The sequence below is a fragment of the Ursus arctos genome, unplaced genomic scaffold (genome assembly GCF_023065955.2).
Source record: "Ursus arctos isolate Adak ecotype North America unplaced genomic scaffold, UrsArc2.0 scaffold_8, whole genome shotgun sequence".
Classification (NCBI taxonomy): Eukaryota; Metazoa; Chordata; class Mammalia; order Carnivora; family Ursidae; genus Ursus; species Ursus arctos.
In genome coordinates, this window is record NW_026623100.1 from 22428723 (window position 1) to 22447225 (window position 18503).

The window sequence follows — 18503 nt, forward strand, 5'->3', positions numbered from 1 at the left end:
GGCTAATATTAAAAAGATGGACAACAGCAAGTGTTGGAAGGAAGTGAAAAGACTGGGACCCTCTTACATTGCTGATGGAAATGTAAAATTCAGCCGCTGTGAAAAACAGTACGGCCATCCCTCAAAAAGTTAAGAGATTTACCACATAACATAGCAATTCTACTCTTAGGCATTTCCAGCCAGAAGACTAGAAAACCAGTATTCACACAAAAACTTCTGTTAATAGCAGTATTATCCATAACAACCAAAAAAGAGGAAACAACCCAAATGTTCAAAAATTGATGAATGGATGAACAAAATACAGTATATCCATACAATGAAATATTACTGGTCCATAAAAAGGAATGAAGCACTGATAACATGCTACAACATGCATAAACCTTGAAAACATGATGCTAAGTGAAAGAAGCCAGACACAAAAGGTCACACATTGTAGGATTCTCTCTATGTGTGATGTCTAGGTGACTACAAGAGACAGAAAGCAGATTAGTGGTTGTCAGGGGCTGGGATGAGTAGAGATGAGGAGTGACTGCTAATGGGTATGGGGTTGGGGGGGGGGGGTATGGATAAAAATGTCCTGAAATTAGATAATGATGATGGTTGCACAATTTTATGAATATACTAAAAATCAATGAATCGTACACCTAAAAAAAATTAAAAGTAAACTAAAAATAATTGTTTTAACATGTTTCTCTACTAGGTTGTAAACACCACAACAGGCATATTGTCTTATTATCTACCGTAACCCCAGATAAACTTTCAATAAATATTACTAGTTGATTAGAATGAATGCATACTTTTTGCCAGGTGAAGACATGTGCTAATTCTAATTAATTTGTTCAAAAAATTTTTCGGTGCTTTGGATTTCACATTAGTTTTATTTAAACTATTTTCAGATATCTACACTTATTCAGTAACAAATAGCAACACTTTCAGGTGACTTATAAAACAGTCAATATTGTTTTACAGGCTTGTCTGTTCTTACTACACCCTGAAGAACTGATGAATGCCTTTCATCTTTATACTTCCATTACCTGCTTCATTAATATTTGCTGCATTGTCTCAACAGTGCCTGGATTATTCTTAGGAACAGGAACATTTAAATTTAAAACATACTATTTTCAAATTAAAATAAAGGACATCATTAAATAAGAAATATAGGGTCACTATAATGCTGACTTGGGGTTCTTCTGTAATTATTAGTTCTGTTTATGAGTAAAGAATTTAATGGTCTCTTTATTCTTGAGATACCAAAATTAACACAAAGGGCTTGTACAAGAAAAGCTTATTAATGTTTCATGGTTCCTCCAGTCTCCTATACTGAAAAATAAAGTGTTAATCATGCAAGGTAACCTACTGTAGCCTTTAGTCTTTTATAAAATATTCATGAAATATCCTTTTAAAGATCTGAGATTAATGTAACAGTGCCTGTCCTCCCATCACCGTGGGAAATGCTTATGGACTGCTGTACTAAAACAACGCTGATCCATTTAAATTCTAGTTATTTAGAAAAAAGTGATTTACTCCCTGCAGTGGTGCCCACTTTTATTTTCAAAACAGAAGTCTGAAAATTTCTTATTTTGTGTTTTCTGTAGTGCTCAGAGCAATAGCATCCTTATCAAACTAAAATTTTAATTTAAAAACAACTCTGTACACTACAATCTTTTCTTCAAAAAAAAAAAAAACAACCCTCTGGCCCAACAGAGAGTAAGAAGAGTTGCCTACACTTGGTAAGCATAAAATGTCATCTGTCTTAACTAAAAATAGTGCTACCATGCATGCCTTACATGCAAAAGTCATCCAATTACATTTTGCCTCAAATCAAATTCTTACTGAAGCTCTTCCTTGAATAGCCTGAAGTCAGGTTTCAATTTTAAAATCTTTTCTCTAGGGGGAAAAAAGTTGAACTAGTGGGTCCTAAAAATACCGGTAGGATAGGGAATGGCTGGCAGGACAATAATTACTTCCCAAGCAAAAGCAAATATTAAGTTTTCTTTAAAAAAGTCTGGCAGTTAAGTGGGAAATTAATAAACAACTATATATTAGAATGATAATAAAATATTCTTTTTCACAACCATAATCTTTAAATAAGTAATTATGTATTTATGAGGAGTCACAATCCTTAAATTCTTCTCAATTGCCAGGAAAAGTGACTAGAACTCAGAGTTGATCATTTAGCCCTACATAGTAAGCTTTCACCTCCACCCAGTAAGCACGCTAATAAATGACAGGTGGAAGGTCCAGAAAAAGATCTGTGCAGAGTGGGAACTTAACTCTCTCAGCAAAGACAGTTAAGAGGGGGCATGAGTCCTACTTCTTCCTCTGATTTACCATCAGTATGGCCCAGACTAGATCACTTAACCTAGTTTTCCCCTGTATAAAATTAGAAAATGGATACCAAACTAAGTAGTTAGTTGAAGCTGAAAAGAGATTTCACACAATGGAAATGCGTGGTGAACTAAACACACTGAATAAAGGTAATATCATAAGAGACAAAGTCAAGCAGGGCAATCAAATATTAAATGCAATGCTTCAGTAAGCTCGGGTTTCTTGATATGTGACTTCAACTTTCTCTGAAAGCACTGCTAATCTGGTTTCAGTGAGCAAGGTTCAGGTTGATGGATACCTCCTATTGCTACGAACTATCTCAGCCTAACAGTTGGCAAAAATACTGGTGTCTCGCTTGGCCATCTCCTCTTCCTGTAACTTAAGTTTCTGAAAGATCACGCACAATTTTGGGTCCCTGTCTCTTTTATCACTCAATCTTTCCTGCTTTACTTCCAACAACATTACAGCGCATTGGCCAATTTCTACCACTACACATCTGAGGAAAAAGCATTTTAGTAAAATCAGCATAAATTCTATACTTACCTTTTCTATAATAATTTTGTAATCCCCTAATCTGAGTAAGGGACTGTCCTGAGTACTTTGCATACTGAGGCTTAGAAGTATTATTAAATAAATTATGTAGGGTTACAGATTGAAATTCAGGTCTGACCACAAAAGTCTCACTTTCGTCATCATACCACATTTTGTATTTAAAGTAGTGTGTCAGTACTCAAACAGGCCTCATTTGTTAAGTAAAATTCACCAATTTACTTAATTAGTACATGTAGCTTTCAATACTTCCTTTAATCTCACATTCTCTTTCTAGCTTTATTAGAAGGCAAAAAATACAGCAGAAAATAATTCCAACTTCCCACTTCCAATTTCTCTAAACAATGATAATTTTCCTTCCACAGGAAAATTTATATACCTAATTTTATTTTCTCTAAGGTAAAGCTAAATAAAATCTTTAAGCATGTTAAATATATATATTCCTAACTATATTCCTAACCAATGATTCTCCCTGCCTATGCAAACTTGAAGAATCTTTAGTTGTAAAGGATGTCAAAATAAGGACTCTTCCTATAAGAAGCCTGTTAGTTCGGGAACACTTTGGTAAGCATGCAGTTATTTATTTTAAATTACTAGAACTGATCAAGATGCACACAAATGTAAACATGAAATTGGGACAGACGCTGGTTACAATGGTTTACATGTTAGTTCTTGTTGGCATCCAAGCATTAAAACGTTACCAAAAACAGGAACCAAACCTTAGAAACAGGAAATCACTGCTCAAAATCCTATTTTCTACTAATAAAAACTAAACAGAAAACATACTGTTCTGTAACTTTAGAAACTTGAAAAGCTTAATAGACTGGAATAGGGAGGGGGCTCAAAGCAAACTATTAGTACGAAGAAAGAGAATTAACTTCAATAGTAGGTAAACTAATTATATTTATATAGACAGCCCCTAACTCAGATGGTTCGACTTCAGGATGGTGCGAAAGTGGTACGTATATCGTAGATATCATACTTTGAATTTTGATCTTTTCCTGGGCCAGCAGCACATGGTACGCTACTCTCGTGATGCTGGGCAACGGCGGCAAGCTGCAGCTCCCAGCTACGCGATCACGAGGCTAAACAACTTACACAACCATTCTGTTTTTCACTTTCACTATGGTATCCAATAAATTACATGAGACAGTCAACACTTTATTATAAAAGAGGCTTTGTGTTAGATTATTTTGCTCAATTGTAGCTACTGTAAATATTCTGAGCACATTTAAAGTAGGCTAGGCTAAACTATGATGGTTAGTAGGTTAAGTGTACTAAATGTATTTTCAACTTACAATATTTTCCATTTATGATTCATTTATCAAGAATGTAACCCCATCATAAGGTGAGTAAGATCTGTTCTTCTATAATCATTTATACCTACCATACCGACACTGAATATAAATGCTCACTGGAATAAACAGCTGATAGTACAATTAAATGAGGAAGTATTCACATTAGAACACTAGAACAGACCAGAATAACATATTTTAAATTATTTTAGAGTATTTCAATGGAAAAATATACAAATGGGTGCATCCAACAAAAAACAGCTATAATTCCTCTTATTCTTATGAAAACCATAATTTTAACAAGCCTGCAGTCTGAGAGTAGAAATTCCTAAATCTATCTCAATGCCCAACTCTTAACAATGGACTTGCAGGGATATCAGTAATATCTGATAATTTTTAATCTTTAAGTTGCTTTGAGGTCCTCAAGTAAATGCACACAGAATAAATCTGATAGTGGTGATACAATATTTAAGGAGAGAGAATAGTGTTTTAGTGTCTATCAATACCTTCCATAAATGACTGGACTGAAACGTGAAAGCCCTGAAGATTTAAAAAGATTTAAAAACATGTTTATATATTTTACACACACTCACACACACACACACACACAGCAGTAACAAAAGTCAGCATCATCCATGATGAAGCAGAGAAACAGAAAATTTGGTCTCAGAATACTGCTCTGAAGAGGCAAAGAAAAGCGCTAGTTAAATTAAATTTAGTAACATTGTTGAGCCTAAATTCTAGAAAGAGATGACATCAGCTGAATAAATAAAAAGGGAACCTAGGGGATACCTAGAGACCAAAATAAGAATTCTATTCACTGCTTAAATATTCTTCCTACATTCAAGCATGTAATCCAATCCCTAAGGACAAAGAGAAATTATTCTCCTGGCCCAGAGTCCCCACTAGACTTAACATTTTGATAATACTCAACAACTAACCACACCCACTTTCTTTCACTGCTAGTGTGAAAGACTACTGCCTATTTTACTGCAGAGTGAAGCCACCATGTTCAATAAGATGACACAGACTATATAAATGAACAAAAATCAAAATGTGGCTCGATTTAGTGGGTTTTAGATTTTTCAATCTTCAGTTGTTCAAGTACAAAGAAATTGTATAATAAAAACAAAAGCCCCGTGTCATCAGCTGTGTGGTCCTGAATAATTTAATCTCTTTCATTTTCTTGGTTCCTTACCTGTAAAATGAGAAAGTCAGGTGCCCTGTCTGCATTTTTCAAGAACGTATGTATAGGGTTCAAGGCCAGGAATAAACCTAGCTGAACATCAGAGCTCTCAGCCTCTCCCTTCACTGAGGTATATATACAGAACCAATGAGGAGACCCAGTGATGAAGCCACCACTGTTTCTGACTTCATGGAATTCACCGGCTAGATACACATGTATATCCAGATACATATCTATACATGCATACAGACATCTATATAAGATATATAGGTATCCTGACTCTCGTCCTAGCCTCTAATTTCCAGGAAGGCAGAAACAGTAGTGGCTTCATCACTGCGTCTCCTCGTTGACTCTGCACAGTTTGCAGAACAATGGGGACCTCCACCTGAGAGGATTAGTAAAGACCTCAAGGAAGACTGGGCCTTTGATAAGTACAACTTGGACAGAATGAAATGGGAAGAAGGGGCATTCTAGACAGAAAAAAACCACAAGCAAATGCAAAGGACACTGAAGGAACAAGTCCCATACCATGAGAGATGGGATTATAAAGGTTGGGACTAAGCCAGGGAATGCCTTTTAAAAGTTCAGGATGGACAGTATGAACTTAATTTGAAAGTAAAGAAAAACCTCTTAAGTGCTAGGATGACAGCAGAGTTCAGGAAGATTAACGTGGCTGTGACACATAGGATTTAGTGGAAAAACCAGTGAAGAGTCCTGGTGAGGAATTAGGAATACCCAGACTTGGATAAATAAATAAAACAGAGAAGACCATTGCTCCCACTGGATATCCATACAAGACTTTAAACCATAAAGGAAAACATTTGCAACTTCACCCTTTTTTAATATAAACCTGGGTTTCGTCAAATGACTTAACCACTTAAAACTGACAAAATAACTATTTTAGAGTTAAAACCATCAGAAATGCATACATAATATTTAATCCTGGCCAAAGTTTCAGAACACTTCCATACATTTGTACAATATTTTGTACCACCTTAAAAAAATAATAATTTGTATCATCTTTCCGGAGGGCAATTTTGTACCATGACCCAAAAGCCTAAATACTATAACCCAGCAATCTGGAAATAATCATGGATAAAAACAAAGATTTATATTCAATTATATTCATTTTAGCATTGTTTATACTTGTAAAAACATTAGGAATAACTTGACTATTTAACTAGATGGGATTAATAGTAAATACTTAGAATACTATAGCCATTAAAACAATGTAGAATATATATTAAATAAAGGGCATTTCCCCATTTAGTGAGAGATTACAGAACAAAACGTACCATATGAACCCCCCCCAACATATACACACACACTACTAAAATTAATACACCAAAACAAAACCACTCCATGTGAAGCAAAAGTTTTAGTCTTCAAGACACCTAAATTTTCTACAACAAATACATATATATATGTATATACAGTGTCGTGCAGTTAAACCAAGATCTAGAAGAAATATTCAATGAATGCCTGAACATAGTGTTTCAACTAAGTTTAGAACTAAAAGTAAGGGCCTTCCTCCAAACAGTCTCAAAATTGATTAATGCCGAAGTTCCCTCCCGAGGCATTTTTTGGCTTTCTCAGGAGGTAAGTGAGGCCTTTCTTTCACGCAGCAAGACCCCTGCTCCTCTCTTCCTCAATGTCAGTACACACGTACAACTGTACCCATATTCAGTAACCTTAAGCCTCCAGAGAAACTGCAAGTGGTTTATCAAAAGTAAAGACCAGGGGGCCCTGTAAGAATCTCTGCAAAGAAGTACGCTCCAGAAGTGGAGCAGTTTGTCTTAAGATATAATCAAATTGAATTTTAATGCTAGAAACACATCTGTCGCCATCCCACAGAACTTCTCTCAAAGGTCACCTACAGCACGTTAACCAAGTTCAAAAAACACTGGTAATAACGGATGATGGTGTACAGGTCTCTAAAATTCCATAGGGTCCACAACCATTTCTCAATCTTCATATTTTTTTTTTAAAGATTTTATTTATTTATGTGACAGAGAGACAGCCAGCGAGAGAGGGAACACAGGAAGGGGTAGTGGGAGAGGAAGAAGCAGGCTCCCAGCGGAGGAGCCCGATGTGGGACTCGATCCCGGAACGCTGGGCTCACGCCCTGAGCCGAAGGCAGACGCTTAACGACTGCGCTACCCAGGCGCCCCTCAATCTTCATATTAAACAGCTTCTCTGTAGTATTCAACCATTCAATTCCCAATTCTTTATCATTAAACCTGTCATTTCTCCGAGCTTCACATAAGTTTTACAGTCACGTCAAATATGAAGCTTCTAAAACCGAACTTGGCATCATTTCCGCCTATTTCTACTGATACCACAAAGCACCAGCGCTGCCAGTGTTCCACTCCGACTGAAATTTCATGTTGTCCTTTGAGTCGCTCCCTCACCCTAGTCCCACAAATCTATGCCAAATGTCAAGTATTACTTACTTGAGTTTCTCAAATCTGTCACTTCCTTTTCATTCCTATTTCAGGCCAACTTCAGTCAGTATTTGCTTTAAATCAGGGCACAAATACAGTCATCCTAACTTCTGCCTCTAAGTTCTCCTCGAATTTATCTTACACAGCACCCCAAACCAGTCTTTCAAACCTGCTGTCCTTTTATGCTTCTGACTTTCAAACTTCCAAAAGCTCTTTTATTTCCTTCCTGGTAAAATCCAAAAGCCAATGTCCTCTGCAATCTGGCCCAGGGTATTTTCTCATAAAACCAGAGAATCTCAAAACTGGAAGCCTAGAAATCATGCAAATGAGGAAACTGAATGAACACCAAAAAAGGTTAGTTTCTTACTCCGGCCAAAATTAAGTTACCAAACCGTAAACTTAAAAACCTAAATCAGTATTTCCTAAGTTGCCTGATAATTAACACGAACGACACCAAGATGTTCAATACACAGATTGCCAGGCCCTTCTGCTGTGACTTCAGATTCACAGGAATCTGATCTGAGTCTGACCACAGGAATCTGTATATTTAAGAAGCACAAGGTGATTCTCATCTGCAGGGAAGTTTGAGGAAACCTGACCTAGATCTTGCAAATCTTCTATATTCTTTGACCGTATCAATCTTATATTTCAACTAGTGTCTTATACTCTGTTCTTTCCAAAAAGCTCTACTTACTGTCTCAATTATACCTTGTTTAGAGGTTATATCATGCTCCCCCCTACCCAGCTCCAAACCTTCCCATTCCTTCCTATTCTAAACTCTTCAAAATCTTCATCAATGCTTTCCATATAACCCCAATAATCAAGTACTAGGTAGATTTCATTTGTTGTAATCATGCTGCTAAGAATGGAAAATCAAAGAAAAAAAAAACCATGTAAGGGAATACAAATTAATACTGGTTTTAGCCTGAAAGAGAAAATGTCTTAAATACTAGTTAATCAGCAACAAAACTTTTCAAAACACTGAAATCAGAGTAGCTCTCACTTCTGTTACACTATTACGCTTCACCATCATTAGATACTGATTGTGTTTCAACCATGGCACTTAAGGTAAGGAGGTTAACAGTAGGTTAAAAAAAAAAAAATAGGGGTGTAAGTATTTTTTTTTTAAGTATACCCAGAGCCTGGATTTGTTTCTCTTCTCTATTATCACATACTTCTCATAAAACAAAAAAGCCCCATTTCCTCATAAAATGGAGAAAAACTCATTCCATGGCAGTTTCACCGCCTCAGTGATTTCCATTTAAGTCATAATCTATAATCTACAACATTAAAATTAGCTACTGATAAATACTCAAATATAACTTCACCAATAAATCAGAAAAATAGGTACCAAGCAAAAAAACCAAAGACAAGCACTAAAATATTAGGCCATTCCATTTAACATACAATGTGAAGCTCCCCAGAGATATCTAAATGTGATTTTATATTTAGTGCCTAAAAATAATCAAAATAAATTTCTGGCATAATGCAGGCTATACTGAATCTTAATTTCTCCTGTCTCAAAATATCCCTAAATTAGTTCAGCAAATAAATAACTTAAGATGTTATTAAATGGTCTAAGATTTAAATTATTAATACAGAACCTTAGGATCTTCAGAGTAGACCCTGATGTAACTTTTTACCCATTTTTAAGGCTTGTTTTACTGTATTTGTTATCGCTACTTTCAATTTTCATTATCAAAAACTAGTGTTTCAATTCACCTTTCATTAGGTCAGAAGGATGAAGAAATAAAAATCCTTCTCTTCATTAAATTCACATATAAAGAAACAATAAAGGTCAAAATCCAAAGCTGTACTGTTTTCTCGTCTTTAAATTGTAACTATAAGAATCTGTCTCAATGTGAGCTCAATCTCAAACTCACCTTTTCCCCACCTTTCTTTATTGAACCAATTTTTTAAAGGATTTTATGAATGTTACTTTAATTAGCTCCACATACTGCTTTTAGAAACATTATCACCAGTTCTGCTATCAAAGGAAATAACATTTTTAAAAAACTATAAAACATAATGTGGCCAGAAAAAACAACTGTTGTGTGTAATGGCTACTTGGACTACTTTAAAATAGTTCTAATAATTTTTAAGACAATTTTTTACAAGTGGTCAGATATATAGCTTACCACTTTCTTTTTTTAAAAAATGGCACATTTAACCATCTACATAAAATATTTAAAAAATATTCATTAGAGTCAACATTTTACCACTTGCGTGCTTAAATTCTTACACAATGACCCACTGAGACTTGAAAGGATCTGGGCTTTCAAGGGGGAGGAAAGGGGATCAAGATCACTGATTGGTTATTACAAGGACAAAGGTTAGAGACTTAAATATAGACATGCATTTAAAACTACTCTGTATACATCTTAATGATTTCAAGATATAAGAAAATATAATCTAGTTAAAATGTGACTGGTGATGACTTTAAAGGTTCAATCAGATTTCCAAAGAAGAAACAAGCTTAATTGCAAACGTAGTATCCTGCTACCTACAAAAATCTTGGATAGAATCTCAACTACACCAAATCAGCTTTTAAAAAAAAATAGTCACAAAAAATGTCATTATGTAATACAAAGATAGCTATGTGAATTTATCGCACCAAAGTGACCAATAAATGAAATGCATTTAAACTATACAATGTTTACAATGTGCAAGATTAAAGAATAGAACCTAATCAACGATAGGATTGCAAAGCCTAAATGAAATGCCAGTGAAACAGAACAGCATGACATTTTCTCAGACACAACCAAATATAAAAACATATGAAATAGCTGTTTTAATCTTTAACTTTTAAAGCTTTCATAGTTTCCATTTCCAATCCAAAATACATCTAAAATTGCAAAGCTTATTCATAGAAATATATTATTGGTCACGTAAAAAAACCGAACAGAAGATTAAAAAGCACATATACCCTTGTCCTTCCAATTTTTCTTCTGACAGTCCATCTCTTGTCACGATCTGCCCTCCAGATGCAATGATCAATTATGCATACCAACAGAAAAGCTGTAACTGCACAAATCTACCCTGTGAGACATGAAATATCCGTTTCCTCAAGCGAAGTCTGCAGTCTCTGCTGCACAACTGCAGCAGGACTGAAGTCACCTGACGTCTTCTGGGTGTGGAACAGTCTGACGCAGTGCAATCTGTAACTAGGCTACTAATACTCAGGCACTACCGCCTTCCTCCTATGTGTTTATTGTTCTAGTCTTTTGCTTGTTGCTCATACCAAAGGGAGCTACTTTTGCAGGGGGAGGGGCAGGCTACCAAAGAAAGGAAAGAAAAGAGAGCTGTTCTTTTGGCAGAGCTAACCACTGATTCTATCTGCAATGTACTTACAGCTATATGCAATTTTTTTCTTTTCATCGATGGGTGAATTATGCTGCTGGTTTTCAGTTTCATTTAAAACTCTAAAATCAATAGTTACCTAATAAGACAAAAATGGACTGATCCAAAGAAGGGTAATAGCTTAAATTTCAAGCCTGGGAAATGCTGAATCTCTTCTTACTTTCTCCTGAGTTTATTAAGGTTTAAGGCATTCAGCATTTGCACCCTTACGAGGGTATGAATCACAAAGTCAGATTATTAATATTTACCGAACATATGCTACTTCAAAAGAAAAAAAGGTTTTATTCAATCTCAGCAGTCTCATTATGTAATGCTATTTCTTCTTTTACAATAATGGAAATCCAGAGACTTACAAGTGTATATTTATTCCTAATCATCACCTGCTGCAACTTAATCTTTCAATAAATATCTATTAAACATTACTGCAGGTACTATTAATAGACTCTTAGCTTGAAGAGAAATATTCATGTGCTAATTATATCATTTGCCTTGGGAAAATGACATAAGACAAAACAAAAATTTTACTAATACAAAAACAACTCTATGTATAGGACTTTCAAAATTTTTGCTCAACTTTCTAAAACTGGCATTCATTCCAGTGCAAAATATTATGTCTTTACTAATGTTCCAAAACTGGTTTAACTGATGCTAGCATTTAACCAAGCTATAGAGGCAACATTTAATGACAAATCAGCTAAAATGTTCTAAAGTGTGTGACAGGATGAAGTATTATAAGATATATGGCCTATGTACAGAAGTACATACTTCTGAAAGTGATACAGCTACACTGAAATTGGTATAATATTTTCTGGAACTTGCTGTAAAATTCTGCAAAATCCTTAGAATCAGAAGTAGTCTGGTCAATGACTCAGTCCTTTCCTATCTGCTTTTCTAACTCCATACATAAATAAAGCAAAGCAACTTCTAACTTAAAATTTTATTCACTGGACCCATGTATAATGTGGTATTTGAGAACCCTGTCGCCAAGTCATACCGTGGCTGAAAAAGTCTGGCTTCTTCACGCAATACTATGAAATCTCAAACTATTCAGTTAAGTATGAAATATTTCCAAAATACTATCTCTAACTAAGAATGAATCCCTTGAAACTGTGAAGACATGTAAATACTTTAACATCAGAATAAAGCACTCAAAAAAACAGTGCCCAAACACTGCTTTCAAGTCAGAGATTACTGCACAAATAGGAGAGGGGGAAAAAAAAGACTTCTTGAGACAAAGGTATTTACCATTTACACTACTTACATCTGCTGGTACTTGATTTGATTCAAAACATTTAAAAGTAGTCTCAAAGAGCAAGAATGTGTGATAATAACAACCATTCATCTGAACACTAAATACACTTAAAAGCTCCCCTGGCAGATTTAAAAGTCAAAATAGGAGCCCTGAAGTTTGATCTTATATACTGATACCCAATTCTTTAATTTTTAGGGTCTTTGCAATTCAAACTATTAAGTTTGCAGAAAAACTTACTCATATAAATCAACTGACATTTTACCTATTTCTCTCTTAAAAAGTTTTAAAAGGTTATTTTAGGTTTGGTTAGCTAAGCAAAAAAAAAGTACTGAAATTTAAAAACTTGATGATATAAATCTGTTAAAAACATAAAGCCATATAAGCTATGTTTTTAGTGAGGATCAAATGAAATAGCATAAGCAAAAGGCCTTAGGACAGTCCCTGACAAAAAGTAGGCCTTATATTAGTCCTAGCTAATTAACACTATTATTATGCTACAAATAACAAACTAGTAGGAGATAAGGTACATAAAACACATCTAAGCGCATATATGAAGCCATTCAATTCTAGGGAATAACCCAATACCTTTCTAAACAAGTACAAGCATGCATGCGCGTGCGCATGCGCGTATACACACACACACACACACACACACACACACACACACACACACACACACATTATTGTGCTTTGCTACACAGTTCCGTTATACTCCAGCTCAGAAAAATTTATATACGGATAGTTTATAGGTCCTACTTCACACAAAATACCAACATAACAGACATATAAAGGACATAAATCTGTTAAAAACTTACCTTCATTTATTTTGTTTTCCTTCAAATATCTAATATTTTGTTTAAAAAATGAATTCTTTCAAGGACAATTTTCAAATAGAACACACATCCCAACTTGTAAAACAGCACTTTGATTATTTGGGACAGGAACCTACTTTTACCTTAAAAGTAAAAGCTTCCAAAGGAGACCACAGAAGATGGCGGGGGGGGGGGGGGGGGGGGGGGGGAATGACGGAAGACATTCTCCTTTTTAAAATGTAAAATTAGCCTTACACAGAACTTTTGAAATGAGTTTTCCAAAGCTCAAGTTTGGCAACTTCCCCCATTCCTCAGTATCCACATCCCCAGTGGACAAAGCATGACATGAACAAATGAAAACTTGCCCAAGCATAACACTATCTCCTTTCCAAAGGGTACCATGCTCTAAAATTACCTACACTCTCTAGATTTCTCTTCTCCTCATATCTTAAATCAAAACTCTCATTTTCTTAGCGCACTTAACCTCAGTAGTAGGAAAATCATGATTAAATCAATTCCTACTAAAAAATTTAAAAAATTCCTTTCTCTATAACCTTCTCATGAAGAGAGAGAGAGTGTGTGGGTGTGGGTGTGGGTGGGTGTGGGGGTGTGGGTGTGTGTGTGTGTGTGTGTGTGTGTGAAGGGCAGGATTTCAGACTCAAGACTGTACTTTGGAACAGGCAGCAGTACATAAGCTCTAAGTCCGCTCCAGCCAGCCTTCCCATTTCTTTCCTTCCTCTACTTCTGAACTCCAGAAAAATTAAAGTTTGTTTTCTTTACAATGTTTAGAAATCAAGGGAAATAAATGAAAAAGGGGTGGTCATTTGGATTTAAAGTGATACTCTCTAAGCTGGGGATTGCTAGTATACAATTCTTGATAGCTAAAATAAGTATTTCTACTTTCTGGAAACAGAAAACAATATTTTTTTTTTTAAATAAAGAAACAACCATAGTTACACAGGAATTTTAAACTTATTTCAAAACTTAATTATCCTGAGCTATACAAAAATATAAAACTAAACATATGTCTCATTACTGAAAGGTATTAAACAATGCTGTTTAATACCATAAGCTGTAATATAATGCCCTCTATGGACTAAATTACAGCACTTCAACATTAACTACTAAATTGAATCTGAAGACATGGAGAAAGACTTCAGTCTAGAAAAAGAATGACAACACAAGTTCAAATGGTAAAAAAAATAATGAGTATTTTAAAGTCTATAAACAATTTCAAATAAGTTGCTAAAAACAAATATTAAAATCCACAGAGAAACTGAAAGTGATACACTACTCAGTAAGAACTAAATAAATGCTGGCTTCATGTATTATAATCTAAAATAAATATACATATTCCAAAAGATGCAAAGCATTTGAAAATTCAGAATCAAAAAATTAATAGTCACTAGGCTCTGAACAGATCTTTTAAAACTTATATGTTTTCATCAAACTACACAGGTTTGGGAGAATCTTTAAAGTCATTCCGTATTTAAAATAACATGACTCAATCATTTGTTTGATTCAGCACAATGTGTCAAAATCCTTTTATAAAGTCATTTTTAAAGTCACTTGTTAATGTAAAGCAAATATCCACAACTCACTAAATTTCTCTCGTCATCTGAATTTATTCCATATAGTCAATTATAAAGTGTTCCGTAGACCTATTTTCTATACATAACACTAGATGGCACCAACACCCATCCAGTAGATTGTCTTACTGGGCATGCAATCCCAACAAAAACCTTGTTCAATTTTCTCACTCCTTCTGCCTGATACTAGGGAACTAGAGATCAGAATATGATGGCAATAGAAAAATAACTCCACCACCAAGAAAGCATGTGATCTCTGACCAGAATTCAAAATCAATTTTAAATAGCGAAGAATCAGGTGTAAAAATAAAATAATACAGGGGCGCCTGGGTGGCACAGTCATTAAGTGTCTGCCTTCGGCTCAGGGCGTGATCCCAGCGTTCTGGGATCGAGCCCCACGTCAGGCTCCTCTGCTGGGAGCCTGCTTCTTCCTCTCCCACTCCCCCTGCCTGTGTTCCCTTCCTCGCTGGCTGTCTCTCTGTGTCAAATAAATAAAATCTTTAAAAAAAATAAAATAAAATAAAAAAATAAATAAAATAAAATAATACATACATACATATTTTCCTATGTGAAAACTGAAAATGTCCACTAAAATGTAAAGTAAAATAAAAATTGTTCGGAAAACTGTAACATAACAGGAGTTTTCATCCTTTGTAAAGAACTCTCATAAAATCGGAAACAGATGAACATCTAAATTTAAAAATGAGCAAAGGGTATGAACAGGCAATTCACAAAAGAAAAACAGCCAATAAATATATGGAACATGTTTACTTTCACTAATCATCAAAGATCAAAACTGCAAGATACCACTTCGTCTTATCAAAATTGGTAAAGGGTTTTTTGTTGTTGTTTTTTAAGTGCCATATATAGAATGTCTGGAAGGATACCTAAGAAATAAGTCACAGTACAGGACTCTGAAGGAGTATGAAGTGACTAGTTGAGACAGGAAGAAGACTTACTGTCATTGTGCTCTTTGAATTTTGTATAATATGGAAGTATTACCTAATAAGCAAAAGAATAAATAATATCAATTGTTGGTGATAATAGAGAAATAGGTGTTTTCTTACTTTTTTAGAGGGGGAAAAATCAGTACAACTTTTCTGACAGCCAATTTTTGTCAAAACTCTTAAAAACGCTCATACTCATTTACCTAGGGTTTATTTCTAGTAATTTAGAAATGAATAATTCAGGTACGTAAAACATATTTAAATATAAAGAGGTCAATAGCAGCATTATTTATAAATTAAAAAGTCAGAAGCCATCTAAGAATCCAACAATAGCAAACTAATTAAATTATATGCAATACCAAGAACAATAAACATTAAAAAATCATGCAGCAGCAGAATGATACAGAAATGTCAGCATTATACAAGATACTGCTAATTTTAAATTTTTTAAAAAATTTTATTTATTTATTTTTGGAAGAGAGTGCGCGCATGAGCATGGGGGCAAAGGGAGAGGGGGAAGCAGACTCCCCACTGAGCAGGGAGTCTGAGAGACAAGGTACTTGATCCCAGGACTGTGAGATCATGACCTGAGCCGAAGGCAGACCCTTAACTGACTGAGCCACCCAGATGCCCAAGATACTGCTAATTTTTTTAAAGCTATAAACAATGTGTAGACTATGATTCCAATTTGGCAAAACACTTATTTTTGTACTCCATCATAAAGTATCCACATGCATAGAAAATAGATGAGAAGAATATATTCTAAAATATTAACAATTATGTCTGGGCTATCTGATTACATATTTTTTTCATCTCAAAAGTTTTCTCTACTACTCAGATTTGTACAATGAGCATGTATTACTGCAGATTGTTTCATGTACCACTGGTCTGACTTTACTGATAGCAGGTCCTTCAGACAAATTCTGACTACTGAAAGTACTGAAGCTCAAATAGATTAAAATATCTGTCCATGGTCATACAGCTAAACACTGAAAAGGCAGGATTAGAACTCAGGTCTATAAGATGCCCAAAATGAAGTTCTTTCAAACACACTATATTTAGTGTTCTCTAACCTTCATGGTACATATTTCATAATTATTTTCAATCTGTATTGGGCCCATACTAAGCACTAAATAAATCCCCATTCATTTGACATTTAAGTCACATTTGTTTAAATAAATATAATCAATTCTTTTATTAACAACAGTCCATCTCTAATTTAGCTATATTGTAAATGTACTAACAGATTTCCAGTTAAAGGTATTTCGACTAAATTTGTTAAGAGTAAGCATTTTAATTTTTCAGGGTACTTAAATTTATTATTTTTATCAGATTAACTGCTCAGTGTCATAATTAAAGTCCAACTACTAATTACCAAAAAGTGTCCAAAATATGCTCACTAAAAATACATTTTAACCAAAATACCAAACCTTAATATCTATAATGCTTTACTGAGAAATTTCAAAGGCTATATAGTAAATTCTTCATGTAAGAAAAAAGTTTTAAGTCATTTACACTATCTAAAGAAAGATTTTATTCATGAACACATTTAACAAGCATATATTAATTTGCAAAGGATAATTTTCAATTCTTTACCTAGATAAATGGGCTCTTTTTAAGTGAGCCTTTTATTAAAATGCCAGTACTACTTGGGGATTCTTTGATATCACATAGTTGAGTATAATGAACGAACAATCAAGTTGGTAGTGGTTTACACTTCATTCACCCATAGTTCCAACAGGTCAGCAAAACACAATCTATACTCGTTTATGAAGAAAAAATATTCGTGCATTATTGGGAAACCAAGCAACCAACAAACATATTAAGCATTCACTATTCTTTTTTTTTTTTTTTTTAAGATTTTATTTATTTGACAGAGATAGAGACAGCCAGCGAGAGAGGGAACACAAGCAGGGGGAGTGGGAGAGGAAGAAGCAGGCTCCTAGCGGAGGAGCCTGATGTGGGGCTCGATCCCATAACGCCGGGATCACGCCCTGAGCCGAAGGCAGACGCTTAACCGCTGTGCCACCCAGGCGCCCCTAAGCATTCACTATTCTTAAGTGATGATCTCAGTGGTTTGGGTGAGAGACATTAGCACCTTTCTTTACCAACCAACAGCTTACCAACAACATAGATAGCAGTTGTTCACCACTAGAGGGTTATTCAGTCTCCACATGGAAGCAAAAGGTGTTACCTTCATTTTGCTAACCCTACATGTGGAAAACCATGCCAGAAAATGTACACGATAAACAACTTTCTTGACTTTAAAAATGTCTTATATTGGTAATGCCCCAACACAACAGGTATGTAATAAAAGAAAAGCACCTTGGTTGCCTGCTAAATTCACGACTAACCTTTCATTCCAAAATGGAAAACAACTGAGAAGAGAACAAAACCTAAGTTGGAATCCCAGTTCCTCACCTGTTGGGAAAAAGATCTTCCTTGTGCAATTAAATAAGAATATAAATAAGAAAGTTAGCTCAATGTCTGGAACACAGAAGTTCAAAAGTATTGTGCTTACTATATAATTTGCTAAGTAACCTTGGGATATTGTCATCCATAAAATGGTTTCTTCTTTCAGATTACGGAGGAGACTAAATATGTGAAACTGCTTCATGTTTAGGAGGTTTCCCATAAATAGCGGTCTCCCCTTTCTGGGTAAAATGATAAGAGTTCAGCTTCTTTTCTCAGTCTTTCAGAAGTCTCAATTTATAAACCTCCAAAACAGAAAGAAAACCTAA

At 34.9% G+C, this 18503-nt stretch overlaps 1 protein-coding gene across 5 annotated transcripts in view; it reads right to left on the bottom strand.

Annotated features, from left to right (window-relative positions):
• The window catches only part of RTN4 (reticulon 4), a 68978-nt gene that overhangs the window by 22625 nt on the left and 27850 nt on the right, over positions 1 to 18503 (bottom strand). Inside the window, exon 1 of one of the 5 annotated variants that reach the window (XM_026485815.4) lies at positions 10729 to 11019. The exons of the other annotated variants lie outside the window; for them this stretch is intronic. Within the exon in view, the coding sequence (XP_026341600.1) occupies positions 10729 to 10762 (34 nt within the window). The 5' untranslated portion in view covers positions 10763 to 11019. Of the gene's footprint in view, positions 1 to 10728; positions 11020 to 18503 lie in introns of those variants that run through there. 5 annotated transcript variants of the gene reach the window in all.